This window comes from Camarhynchus parvulus, chromosome 6 (assembly GCF_901933205.1).
Source record: "Camarhynchus parvulus chromosome 6, STF_HiC, whole genome shotgun sequence".
Classification (NCBI taxonomy): domain Eukaryota; kingdom Metazoa; phylum Chordata; class Aves; order Passeriformes; family Thraupidae; genus Camarhynchus; species Camarhynchus parvulus.
This window is the reverse complement of record NC_044576.1, coordinates 35,270,678-35,284,892: the sequence shown is the minus strand read 5'-3', so window position 1 is coordinate 35,284,892 and position 14,215 is coordinate 35,270,678. Positions and strand designations below refer to the sequence as shown.

General features: G+C 34.7%; 1 protein-coding gene across 1 annotated transcript in view; it reads left to right on the top strand.

The window, feature by feature from the left end:
• CFAP46 (cilia and flagella associated protein 46) overlaps positions 1 to 14,215 on the top strand; it is a 72,011-nt gene that overhangs the window by 48,538 nt on the left and 9,258 nt on the right. Inside the window, exons 38-50 of the mRNA XM_030951178.1 lie at positions 519 to 701; positions 2,164 to 2,299; positions 3,026 to 3,205; positions 3,618 to 3,806; positions 4,538 to 4,672; positions 5,563 to 5,742; positions 6,751 to 6,918; positions 7,744 to 7,841; positions 8,517 to 8,596; positions 9,016 to 9,167; positions 10,862 to 10,983; positions 11,360 to 11,445; positions 12,393 to 12,557. Coding sequence (XP_030807038.1) covers positions 519 to 701; positions 2,164 to 2,299; positions 3,026 to 3,205; positions 3,618 to 3,806; positions 4,538 to 4,672; positions 5,563 to 5,742; positions 6,751 to 6,918; positions 7,744 to 7,841; positions 8,517 to 8,596; positions 9,016 to 9,167; positions 10,862 to 10,983; positions 11,360 to 11,445; positions 12,393 to 12,557 — 1,874 coding nt within the window. The remainder of the gene's footprint in view (positions 1 to 518; positions 702 to 2,163; positions 2,300 to 3,025; positions 3,206 to 3,617; positions 3,807 to 4,537; positions 4,673 to 5,562; positions 5,743 to 6,750; positions 6,919 to 7,743; positions 7,842 to 8,516; positions 8,597 to 9,015; positions 9,168 to 10,861; positions 10,984 to 11,359; positions 11,446 to 12,392; positions 12,558 to 14,215) is intronic.

Genomic DNA, 14,215 nt, shown 5'->3' with positions numbered 1-14,215 from the left:
TAAAGGTGCAGTGTATATTTGCCTGTGCAGAGGTACCTGTTTGAGCACTCCCACAACACTACTGCAGTCTACAGTATTGACTTCTGTTCTCAACATGAACCAAGAAGCCTGTTCTTGGTGAAACTAAACAATATTTCAGTTCTACTGAAATACAAGCACAGAGACCTTAAAATGTGTTGGTGAAGGGAGAGAAGTGTACAACACACTCCTGTCTTTCCATAGATGGGAAGCTTTTCTAGAAAAGGAAGACTGTTATCAGTCTTCTCAGTTCATCTGTTCTTAGAAGACTGATTAGGAGTAAGATGGAATAATTAAATACATGGAACAAGTGATACCTCTTCTCTAATATCAAAATATAATATTTGGATTTTTTCAGAATTACTATAATTTGTAAAACACACAACTGTGGTACTTTTTGTAGACTTCTTAGAATTTAAAGGAAGGCAGAGAGAAATGTATTTGTTCTCAAAAAGCCTGTGCTTTCTGATTGCTATCTTGTATTTCATTTTTCTTTCCAGAAAAACACTTATTCAGCTACATTTTGCCCAGGATCATATGACAATTGATACTAATTCTGCTCAGTTGCCACACATTCTACAGGATTCCTACAATAAATTAGTTCAAGTTGAGAAGGACTTTCTTCATCATGGGCATAAAAACTACAGTGCTGAAATATTGCTGGAATGTGCAAATATTTGTAGGTAAGAATATACCTCTACTGAAAATTTTTATTTAGGTTAAACTAGTCCATGAAGTGTCTTGTTTACTTTTTATAGTCTAATTAAGATGGAAAAGAGCAGATAACATAGTTAGATTTTGTATATTGGTGCTAGATGTCTGTTTGCATTCCTCATGTGTTCTATATTCAGAAACGTACTGTAAAATCAAAAATTGTTCACACTGAAGGCAGAGCTCTCTTTTTTTTCTCTTCTGAGGTCAAAACAAAATGTTTGGGTCTCTTAAGTCAGATTTTTGACTTCCCATTTGTAGACATATTTTAGCAGCCACACCAATCATTCTCTAGTATTTACAAGCTTTTGCAATTCTTACTGTTGAAATGTTTGTCCTGGATTGCGAAGCAAATTGTATTCTATTTGCCATCTGTATGGCAGTTGTCTTCTGTCAAGTGGGCAGTTCTCCTTATCCCTTCCACACCCACTCCTCCCTCTGGGGGGACATTGCTGATAACAGCTATTGAATGTCCCTACATGACTGATAAGAACTGCAGCATCCCACTGGGAGATGTGAGCCCAGAGGGAGGAGCCAAGCATTTCTACCTGGAGATAATCTGGAGATTCTGGAACACCAGCACGGCTTCTCCGCTGGATTTCCCAGAGGAACAGCAGCTGCCTCTTCCCCTGGATCTTCAGAGGAAGAGACTGCGCCCTTCTCCAGGATCCCTGCTCCAGCAGAACCACCCCTGACACTGCAGGAGGGCTGAGCCACAATTCCAATGGCACTGCTGCCAGCACCCTGACCCACAGGGTGTCAGGCTCTGTTCTGACTCTGGCAGTGTTGGTTTAGTTTACTGCATTGTTTATTTTATCTTTTTATATTCTTCCCTATTAAAGAACTATTATTACTGCTCCCATATTTCTTGCCGGAGAGCCCCTTAATTTTAAATTTATAGCAATTCGGAGAGAGGGGGTTTACATTTTCCATTTCAGGGGATGCTCCTGCCTTCCTTAGCAGACACCTGTCTTTCCAAACCAAGTCAATGTTTTTCTAGAAACTGCTGCAATAGTAAAAGCGCATAACATGGTATGCTGGAATCCCAGCTGTTTGCAAGGCACCCCTTAAAACAACTGAGATATGTTTTGTAGCTGATATACTGCCATTGTGTTCCTGCTAAAAACTTACTCTAGAATATGATCTGCCTTTCTTCTCTTTGAGTCTTGGCATCTTCTTGCATTGCAGCTGTACAGTTCTAAGAGTAAGACCTTGGAAAAATAACTTGTAAAGGTTCACTTATCCTATCTGTACATTTCAAAAACACACATACAAATTTAATATTTTTTAATCTGTAATTAAGCTATTTGATCTATTAATTAATAGATTCATTATTTTATTATATATGTTCAACAGTGTTGATACTGTAAAAATAAGCACTTTCTTATGTTAGTTCTTTTGAGTTTATGGTGTTGTTTTGGTTTTTTTTTTCAGGATGACTGCCAAGCAGGAAAGGAACAAAAGAAATAAACACAGTCACTATTTAGATGCTTATAGTTTAGCTCAGAGAGCAGTATCCAGAACAGAAGAAGTATTTCATAACGTTTGTAGTTTATTTGCATTTAATGAGGTATTGACTTTTTTTACCTTAATAGTGCAAAGGAAACCTACTTTAGTTGTAATAGTCACTCATTCTTGGATAATCTCATTTGGGGCTTCCAGGATTTATCTTCTTGTAATGATAAACATTCTTTGTATATAGAAGGAAAAATTGCATGCCAAAGAATTTGTATTTGAAAAAGGTATGAAGAGAGGATTTGTTTGGTGTTTGTCAAGTTTATTTAATTCTGGCATTTATCTAATAGCTACAAAAGAAAAAAGTATAAATTTGGAGATATTTTTAATTCGCTAAATACCTTGAAAGTTTAAAATTCCTCAAAATGTGTTTCTTCTCAGGAAAAACAAAAAATCTTCACAAAACATTACAAATAAAGAAATGTCTGTCTTCAAAATAGTGTATTTTGCGTAATGAAAGCCTGCAGCCTACTTTGCTAGTGTGTATGTAGCATTATTAGATATTACATATTTGTACCAGATATATAAAACATGAAAAATAAAAACCTCACTGCTCTTACTCTATGGAGCTACCTTGATTGCTTTGTAATATATTTGACCTCATTGAAATTTTTGTTTTAAATTACTTAAATATCTTCATTGTAACATTTCTGCTCTATCAAGGAGGTAATGATAAAATGTTTTTTTCTGTGGTTAAAATAAATACAACATTCTAACTTCTTATGAGGTTAATTTGCAAAAAATATTTGAAATTAAAATTGTATTTTCTTTTGTATTTCAGAGTAAAAATGTTAGTATCCCATTAATGAGACAACTAGCCCTTAGAAAAATAAATCTTGTGGAAATTCTTTTGGATATTTTTCATCTTGTCATTACTGAGAAAAAGTTTAAAAATCTGGGAGAAGAATCATTTCATGAATTTATGGAGGAAATCATCATTGAAGATGATGCGGTAGAACAGGTAATATAAAATGTTTAGTCCTATGACTTGCATAAAAGGTATAACAGGGTTTTCCTCTTCCACTACTGAGGAAATGGGTTCCCAGAGCAGTCATATAGTTTTTTAGCAACGGAGGTTGAAGTGTGTAGTTTTAGTTTTGGGAATGGTTTGCTGGCCTCCCTGCCCTTATCCCACGTTTTCCTTGGCACTGGTTGAACTTTGATTATGGATGTCACATTGAACCTTTTTTTCTTAATCAGTTGTTAATGAATTTTTGCATCTGTTAAAGACAGCTCATTTGTAGTTGAAAGTATAATCACATTTAACATATGAATTTGTATGTGAATACATATGTGTTGCATTTTTTTAAAATGCATTCTTCTGTCTGTGTGGGGATATATGAGCAAATAAATATAAATATGTATTTTACCAGGATTGGAAGTATATGAAACGCACCATGGCTCATATTACACTGGCTCAGTTAGCAAACATACAGAATCTTTGCAAAGGCTGTCCCAACATCGAATCCAAATGCCTGTATCTAAGTGGAAGAACACTTCATTTACTTGCCATCAATGTAGATCCCATATATTCAGAGATTTACTGGAAGCCAAATGTTATGGTATGCATTCTTTTCTTTGGTTAAATTTATTTTTCTGTGTAAATTTATCTGCTCTAATATTTTTTCTATATACATTTGTATAAAAGCCACTCTTTGTGTACGGCTAGATTTTATATACTGCATGCAAGCCATAATAAAAATGAATGGCAAAATGAGTAATTTCAAAAACATGCTTTTGCCTGCATGCTATCCTCGTGTAGCTAATTTTTGATTAGTTTGTGAGATATACTAATTACAACAATTTCAAAAGAGAGATAGAAAAATTCCTCTAATGCCTTAAAGGGTGAGTGAGGTACGGTCTGTGAATCCAAGCAATCAGGTATTGATTTGTAGGTTAAAAGCTTGGGTTTGCAAGTTGCTTCTGTGTTGCAGTAAGTACCCTTCTAAAGAGCCCTTGTAAAACAAGGACAATTGATAGAGGCATTATAAATTCAGTGATGAATTAAAGTTTTCAGAAGAAATGAGTGGAGGACAAATATGAGAAAGTCAAACTCCCAGAAGTTATATGGGGGGTCTTTTTTAGTTTATGTTGGTCATATTGCCTTCATAACATACTAAGAAATTTTGATGGTTGATAGTATTACTAAATCTCTCACCAGGAAGGAATTAAGATAGTGATTTCTTTTAAGATTAATTGAGTTTCCACATAAGTTTTCACAAAAGAAATGAAGCCTGCCTTACTTAATGGAGTGATTAATTGTTCATTTTTTTTTTCAAACTGTGACGGGTAGGAAGATGCTATATCAGACACCAGAAAATCTTCATTGACTTCAGCAGAATGCAGTGAACAGGACGTGACAGAGAGTGATTTATCAAGTAATAAATGTCATAATGATAAGTATAGGAGGAAAATACAGGAATTAAAGGTATATTACTTATGAGCTTGCATTAGAATTTGAGTGCTTTCTTTTTATGGAATAATACTCAACTTATCAGTTCTGTTTAAACTGATAATGGAAATGTTGTAACAAAAACTTGATCTTAAAGACAAAAAAGATCTACAAAACACCTTCCAATGAAAAGCTTTCCATCACTCCCTGCTGTGTAGCTCAGTCCTGCTCCTCAGTCGATTGTGTGGGAACTCCTGAGTGAGCTTACCCACTTGCTCTCAGAAAGAAATAATTTCTCCTTCAGTGGTTTCCCACTGTTTGAGCATGTAGCAACGAGGACTAGATGAACAGGCAGTTTCTTTCTGCCTCACAGATATGACTTTTTAAGGGAGCATAACATTTTTCAGACTGAGAACAAAGAAAGAAATTACTTCAATCACAAAACATTTGTGAAATTCAGTGAGCTGATCTCTGTTAATTACTGCTGTTGAAAGCACACTAGGAATTGGGAATGTAGAGTTTGTGTTGCTAGTAAAATCAATAAATGCCTGAGGTAAGAAATTTGTGGGTTCATTTGGACTAAATATGTTAACTGTCCAAGAAACAATTGTATTGATCCTTGGTTCTGAACTGCTCATATTGCCTTGAATTTAAAGTCTCTTCTGCTCAGTGCACCTTTTATGTTAAAAGAAATTTCTTTGTTTGACCAAGTATTTTTTAATGTTGTAAAACAGATGTTTGTGTCTGCTAAAAGATTAATCAGTATTTGCATATTTTGATCATACATTAAGTGCCTTAAAAAGAAAATTAATTAAAATTGCTCATTAAAAAGCAATATTTATCTTCTTTAACATGCTGTAATTGGTATATATATAACAAATACTTAACCAATTTTAATATAAAGCTTTTTATTTTTTGTCATCTAGACACAACAAAGAATGGCTCAGAAGTATCTTTCTCAATCCAATGAGGCTTTGCTACAGTCTGTGGCTATTGCATTCAGTTATAATGTTACTGATGTACTCGCTCTTGCTAGTTTGGAAATGGCTGAATGCTTTCGACAGTTTGATCCAATTTCAACTAGCCAGTATTTGGCACTTCATCAGGTAAGGCAGCTAATGTTTGTGCTGCTTTTCAGTGCGAGGATATTTGAAGTTGCAAAAACGAAACTGTATTTGCATAGTCTGAAAATTGACCATAGAGAGCACATGTAGGGTTCCACATATAAGAACCAGAGTGTAATATAGGTCCTCAATTATATGGTATATTTGCTGAGCTCAGAACATTAGATCAGTGGTTTGTTAACAATTCTAATATCTGCTATGTTTGACCTGACATTTTCATTGATGATTGCATACATGAAAAAATTTTAATAGGAATAAATTACTATATTGTCATTAGCAAAGATAAAACATTGCCACAAAATATTTTCATCCTTCCCTAACAAATAATTTTAAAAATGTTGCTCTGTATTTGTTCAATCATTATTTTGCAGTGGATAATTCAGTTTACATTCAGTTTCTCAGATTGATACCTGCACAACATGGTCCCATAAATGGCTTGAAGGTGTATGCATATGTGTGTATGTGCCTCCATCAAAGAGAAGATGCAGAAAATCTGTAGGGCTTATATTCCCTGTATCAGGAACAAGTAACCCATATTTCCTAGTTCAAATGACAGGGTTTGTATGTTTGCTGAAAGAAAAGTTTATATAGTCTTACCCATTATTTTGCATTTAGAAGTCTGCTGTGTGATATGATGGGTGTCCATTGAAGCACAGAAACAGAAAAGACTCAGCTTACTTGAAAGGCAAAGCTAAGAGCACAGTATTTACCATTCCACGTAGACCTTAGATGACTAAATGCAGGAACCTTGATGGTAAATGTAGACAAATAAATCAATTCCAGCTATTTGTATTTAAGAAATCTTCCTTAGTTATTGTCAGACTGTTTACATTAACCTGAAAAAACAAACAGCAGTCTTCTGCTAGTTCATCTCACCTTTCAAGGTAGAGAACTTCTCTTCAACATAGGTATATGTTATAAAAACATAGCATATATGTTTATTCATTTTATTTTTGTGAAGGCAAATAAATAAATGTAAAAATTTTGCAGAGTTGTTCAGTGTCTATGATGATGAAGAATATCCTTCTAACTGCTACGTCCAACACCAGCGGCTCTCAGCTGGCAGCGTTGCTACATCTGCAGAATCAATTAAAACAAAACAGAAACACAAGTGATCTTCTAAAATGTGTGGAACAGCAACTGACTGCTAATTCAGTGGTAACTTTCTGAGCTACTTATTAGTGGTTTATTATATGTATATAAATCCACACAGAGAGATATATGTGTGTATACAGGACATGAGTTGGTGGTGGGTTGGCAGTGCTGAGAGAGTGGTTGAACTTGATGGTCCCTGAGGGCTTTTCCCACCTGAAAAATTCTGAGATTCTAAGAGCCACCCCTCTACCTTCCCCTGCTATCAATAACTTCTCATGTAAACCAAATACAATTTTATATAGTATTTGTTGGTGAACTGTCTCTAGCAAAACTTTTTTTCAAAAGTAAATGTTACTATGAATTATTCTATAATTTCCTTTGCTAATACTCTGCTATTGTTTGATAGCATTTTAACTTCAGAAACTGTGTAGTGGCCGTGAAGGTCATGTTGGTATGAAGAGTGGACTAAGATACAGTATTTGTTATTTGTTTTAAATAATATTTATAAGTTCTTCTGCACTGCACAGGAATTACATGATCATAGAATGGTTGAGGTTATAACAAATCTCTGAAGGTCATCTTGTAAACCCCTCCTCCTCAAGCAAGGGCCACCTAGAGCTTGTTGTCCACCACCATGTCCAAATGGCTTTTGAATTATCTCCAGAAATGGAGGCCCCACAGCCTCCTTGGACAACTTGTGCCAGTGCTTGCTTCCCACACAGGGAAACAGTATTTCCTGACAGAGCCTACTGTCCTGGCACATCTGCTGAGTGTGTGGATTTTTAAGTACATTCTTTCCTAGAATAACTATCAATTTTCTAATGAAAGAACTGAGAATGGGATTTATAAAGTCTATGAAAATAATAGTGCTTTTGAACTACTGTACAGGCATGGAGAAACCTCTGTATTCCTGTTGAACATTTTAATATAGTGGATGAATTGCCATCCAGTTTCTGCATAGTTATTCTCCAGCATTCAGAAGACAGGTATAAAATTTCATCATTTTGATTTAGCACTGTTTGTTACAAATATAGTCTTTTTTATGTGGTTGAATATTGCCTTTCACTTCTAATTTTGATGGACTTGAATTTTAGGATAATGAGCTAATTAATATATAAATAAAACTGCCTGCAGCTCAATGTTATGTTTTCTGTTCTTTCCATTTCCCTAATTATCTCTTAAATCCCCAGAGTCACTTGAAAGGTTTCAAGCCATTTTTAATATGATTCCTAAGTTCTGTTGAGAGTTTCCTGCTTTTATTGCTTTTGCTCTTGGAAATGTTAGAAGGGGTCATATTTAGCTTTATAAAGCCACCAATTATCTGATTATAGCAGCCTAATTAGCTGCAATAAACTAGCTCATCAATTGAGCAACTGACTATGAGAGCATTCACCAATTTAAAAAGTCTTTAACATTTGTCATGGGACAAATAGAAATCTACCTTATTGGCAGTGATAAAAGAATTTACCTTACCACTCTCAGTTTGTTCCAGCTAGAATTTGCAGGTTTCTGCATCCAAGGTGGGGGTAGTTACTGCATCATGAGAGTATTTGTGAGCATATTAAATTAGAGGGCAGTAATTACTCATCTAATAAATCTGAGTCATATGAACAAGGCTAGACAGTCAAATAATCTATTCAGCACTTTTCTGGTTTCCACAGATCACAGTTATACAGTTCATTGATTGAGGTGCCCAAAGTAAGTACTGCAAGGCAGAAAGGAAAACTCACTCAGTGGATGGGTGAGTACCTCTTACTTTTGAGAGATAAAAATAATTGCACTGCTGTTATGAGAAGGCTCATATCTTTCACTGTTGCAGTTAGTAAACATTTTAGATACTTTAAAAAAGAATTTTAACTCTTCCTAATTGCCAAGGAACATAAATTCATAAATACGTGTCTCATTATCAGATGTCATGTATCTAGTCACAATTTATATAATTTTTGTTTATATTTGAAGGCTGAAGTTGTTACTTCAGCCTTCAAATATCAACAAAATAAATAGAGTTTTTTTCATTGTACATATCTGTATATATTTTGTGCTTATCTATCTATCTAGATTTTATTTTCAAATAATACCATGACTAGAAACAAATGGTGTTTATGCGATTTCTTCAAGTACAAATATACTCTTACAAGGGTGTTATCCTTCTTTTAATAGTGCAGGCAAAAGTTTCTCGATTTCCTGTGAATCCTGATGTGTTTCGTATTTTGTTGGAAAAAATGCGGCTTTACAAGCAGCAAAGGATGAAGAATCATCTTAAACAAACTCTTATTCACAACTTGAAAGAGTGTGTCTCCAAAACAGATGTGGTAATATATTTTATTACCTTATATTTAAAATTGGGTCAAAAACATGTACTAAAAATATGATAGAAATTCTTTATGCAGAATTTTTCAGTTTGTTCCAAGTGTAGCATCCCTAGTCTTCACAGTTACTATATGCTTGGTACTCTGCTTCAAAATTTAATCTTACTGTGCTACAGTTGCTGTATTTGTCATTCAGGAGCTTTGAAATGTTCGGTAGTTAATCGGAATTAAAATGGTGCAGTTGAGATCAGTTTACTTGAAAATGGGCCATATTTCAGCGATTTCTGACAACTGGCGCTTGGTGAAGGGCTAGAACTTGGGGCTTCATCTTCCTCTCAAGAGAAGACAGCAGGGCAGCTGGCTGGGGAAGCTCGGTGCCTTCTCACCTCAGCTGGGCACCCCGGGTGACCACACAGAGCAGGGCCACTCTGCTCCTCTCTCTTGGTGCTAGCTGCAGACAGGCACTCTTGGAATTTGCCCTGAGGACACCCAGGACTGTGAAATGTAGCCTCTCGGGGAGGGGAGGTTCTCATAGCAACCTCCCAAGAAAATGGGAGAGAAAATCCAAAAGGGGAGCCTCCACCTGCGCTGCCTCAGCTCTACAGCAAAAGCCAAGAGTCAAGACAGAGCTAAGGCACAAGAGAGCTCTGCTTGGGTGACTGACTTTTACAAGGGCTTGGCACTCCCCTGCCCCGTGGTTCTGGTTCTGGCTGCAGGGCCTGAAAGAAACAGTGACAATTTTGGGCATATTTAGATACAGGATACAGTAACACTCTGGGTTACCCTGCACACTGACAAATCTGGTTCTTGAATTATAATTCTGTTTTATTCATCATGTTACCATCTTTCAGTTAAAATACCGAGTATTGCAGATGGTTGAAGTGTTGATGATCACTTTCTCTTGCCTATGGCCAGACTTTGTTGTACTGGCAAGTTTGCAAAGATTGCTGTATTTGGGTAAGTCAAAAAAAAGGTGCTAAGATAGTGTCAGGTTGAACAGGTGAAAAAAAGTGACTTAGGTTTTTAAAAAGGATATGAATTAAACTCCCAGAACTTATGCATGCACCTTATACTGAGCCATACAAGCCTTGGGTGAGGATTTAATTCATTAATAGCAACATTCTTCACCATTTAGTTGACTTTGTTCAGTTAGTGGATTTTTGTCCATCTAGGCTGATTTTACAAACTTCAGTTTTCGATGTCTATCTCTCCTGCATGATTCTATTTTCTTCTTCTCTATTTTCTTCATTTTGATTAATTTTCCCCTAAATTGGCTCCACTGATCTCTCCATATGCTTTCATTTGCTTCTTCTATATTCATCATACAGTTTCTGTTCACTTCTTAAAGTTGTCCTTATGTGGTTTCTTCTCATTATTTGAAGGAACACATTATAATTTTTTCTGCTGTAGTTTTCTGCCATTCTCCATTGAAATTGCGGAAGTATATTAATTGTTTAAATAATAAGTATTGACACCTTCTAGTAATTCCAGTGTTATTTTGCAAAATGCTGGTACAAAATTTTGAAATAAAGTAGTTTTGAAACCAACCTCTTATGTTTGTATTTTCCATTTTATGATTTTTTACACTATTTTATTTAGTCTCTGATTTAAAATATTACAAAATTTATATATAATACGGTATTTAACAAGAATGGAGATTGAAAGTATTCTAATTTTTGTTTCTATGTGTGTGAAAGACTCCAACAGAGAAAACAGGTGATAGTGAGCTTGATTTGACATCAGATTTCTCTGAAATAATAGAAATTATGGAAGAGTATCTGAAACCAACCCTGTCACAGTTTGATTTTTCTGCTGTCAGGTAAGATATATTGACTCTGATTATCATTTGTGAAAACAGAACTGTGATTCAAGTCCCTCAAATAAAGGAATGATTTTAGAAAGGATACTCTGTTGTATGAAGCTTCCATGTCTTGAAAGAGAGTATATTCAGGATATGTCAGACTAAGGGACTGAGCGATGTGAAGGACAAATGGCCATTTCTGAGAAGCATTGTTCTCCAGCTTAAGTCATACTTAAGTTGAAGTTCAAGATGCAACAGTATAATTAAAATTATTAAAGATGGGATTTCTAAAGGACAGGAAATTCTAAGGGAGATTGTCCTTTATGTAAAATTTCTTTGAAACTGATGCAGAAATTGAAGCTGGTAATATTTTCTATTAATTTCCTCTTCCCAGAGAATCCCAGTGTGTATCAGTTTCAGCATCTGAAACAGGAAAAAAGAAAGTGAAAGATAAGGACACCAAACAAGTTGGAATGCAGGGTATGTCCTCCCTTGAGTTGTGTGTGTGTCTGTGTGTATGTGTGTGGACAGATACTAAAATCCAGTAATTTCAATTTTAATTTTGTTTAAAACAAGGAGAGGACAAAGACTTTAGCATTGTTTTTCTCTGTTTTATTTTTTATATCAAGTCAAATATTTCAGTATACTTTCAAAGACAGATTTAGATGCTGGAGCAATGCTTCTGCATTTATTTAGAGTCTTCCAAACCATACAGTCTGTAGACAACTAAATGAAATGGCTTTATCACAAACCAGTTTTCAGGAGAAGAGCTAGAATAAAGAACTTAAGGCAGTAGATCAGCAGATGTCTTTGTTTTATCTTTTTTTTTTTTTTTTTTGCTTTTAGCTTTATGGACTCTCACAGGATGATAGCTTTCATACAAACCTAATGCTACAGTATGTCTCTAAACACATCTCAAGAATACACATCTGCAAAAACTGGATAAATTGTCTCCCATGCATATGCTCTTTCTCTGCAGAGCAGAAATATTGTCATAGTAATAGTTAGTACTTTTTTCCCTAAATAACAGAAACAAAGTTTTTCTACAGAACAACACAGTATTGGATAAGAGTGCCTTTACAACTCTATTTTTTTTAGCCAATCACTTCTGTAGCAATTTTGTATTTCCAAATATTGTTTTCCTGAATGTATTGTATATATCTCAACTTGGACCTGAGATGGTTGGTTATTAATTCAGGGATGTTATTCTCTCTGAAGAATTGGTGTTAACAAATGCATAGAAATTTGACAACATCTTATGAGTAATTATATAAAAAGAAATATTTTTTCTTAATGCACTTAATCCACAGTACAATGAAGTTCATGTGTCATACAGTGGAGGAAACTTAGGTTTTTGCATCTAACTGCAATTGTTTATAGACAAACTGAGAACTAAATCTCAGTCTTGTTCTGTCACATCTCTTTAGATACACCTGTGGATTTAGGATTGTGTGTGGTATTACTAGGGGATACATTATTGATGGAGTTGCCTTTGGAAGCTCTGAGTATATTTAAGGAAGAAGGAATAAGTTCTGTTTCCAGAGATTTTTCTCTTCAGTTTCTCTACAATCGACTGCATTGGGCTGAGGCAGGTACTATTAGATAAACATGTTTTCCTTTTGCATAATGATGCATAAAAAAGATACTTAAAAATTTAAATATGAATTGTGGTGAATATTTTACTGGAAGACAAGCACATGCAGTAGGTTTCCAGTATCTTAGGTGGACTAGATAGAGCAGTAGACTTACTTCAGTAATGTACAGGCTGATTATAGGAGCACTGATAGCTAATTTAAAAAATCCCTGACACATTACAGAATTATGTAAAACTCAGTGGAATCTAAAACTGTTAAGAAACTTACAAGCATGTTGTTAAAACTTCAAAGCTATTTTCAGGGGCAATGAAAAAAAGGAAGTAAGAATTTACACTTCTGTAATTTTTTTTATCGCTACTCTAAGACTTTGCTTAAAATACCAAATGTAAAATTTTACCCTCTGAAATCTTTACTCTCAGTTCTTGTGCTACACCTGTGCAAAATCAAATCCCCACAGGCTTTAGGAACTTTACCTACTGCTGACACTTATACCCTACATAAACTCTAGCAAATTGAGGTTAAATAAGGCAGTTGGACAGCGGGTAAAGTTCTCCTTATGGCATCTTAAAACTCATTTCTTAGATCTAGAAGTGAGTAATAAATGCAGGCACCAAGCCATTTTTGTATGAATCAAAGATACCTTCTATTAATAAAGGTAAAAATTTTAAGCTGCGTTTTTCTCATATGTAGAGAAAACCACATAAAATTATTAAAACTAGTTGGTCCATGATAAAAAATAGACCAAGTATAGAAAATCTCACTCTGTACCATGGAACTATTCTGTTCTAGATAGGTACTTGTACTGTGTCCATATCTGTAATATTTAGTAATATTTAGCCTCCAGTATAACCTATTCTGTTTTTCCATTTCACTCCTTCTTTCTAAAGGGAAAGAATTGTAAGTAATGTGAGATTAGCATATTTTAGTTTACGTACTATTACAGGCCTTTTAGAAATACAAGTTTTAGAACATGTAGGTTTTTTCTATTTCTGTTTTTCCCTTTTTCATAGTGGAACTTATGGTTACATAATTTTAGAAGTAGATAAATGAGAGGAAGCAGAGTTGAAAAGTCTCTGTTCTTTCAGTTATGATAGAGGCCACTGAATGAGGAAACATGAGCAGTATGATCTCAAGCTTCCATGGACTTCCAGGGCACTCAGTAATAACTGGCTGAGGTGTACTCTTGGTGATAATCATATGTACAGTGAGAAACATAAGACAGTTTTCTATGCTTTTTAAAATTCCCTTAAAGAAATAAAAAATCCAATTCAAATATGAAACTTCCTTTTTCCTTTAGATCTCTGTGTGTCCCACAGAAACTTCAGTGATTACATTAACATCAACAATTAATAGATGTGGTAAATTACTTAGAAAGTGCTTTGATGATCACTGTTCAACTCTATCCAAAATTGGCAGTATAATGAAGCATTTCATGTCTAAGGGATCACATCTCGTCCTTGTTTTTCACTTTAAAACCTTTATTTTTAGGCAAGAAGGCTTGGGTCCTTACTTTGCTGAGTTTTGAAATGAATTTTTATGTTTTTATTTAATCTGTTGTTATTATTATTTTTATTATTACTGCTAGCATTACTATTACTACTACTACTTCATGATATTAAATATGTACAGTCCTTGAAGGACATTTATTTGCTAAG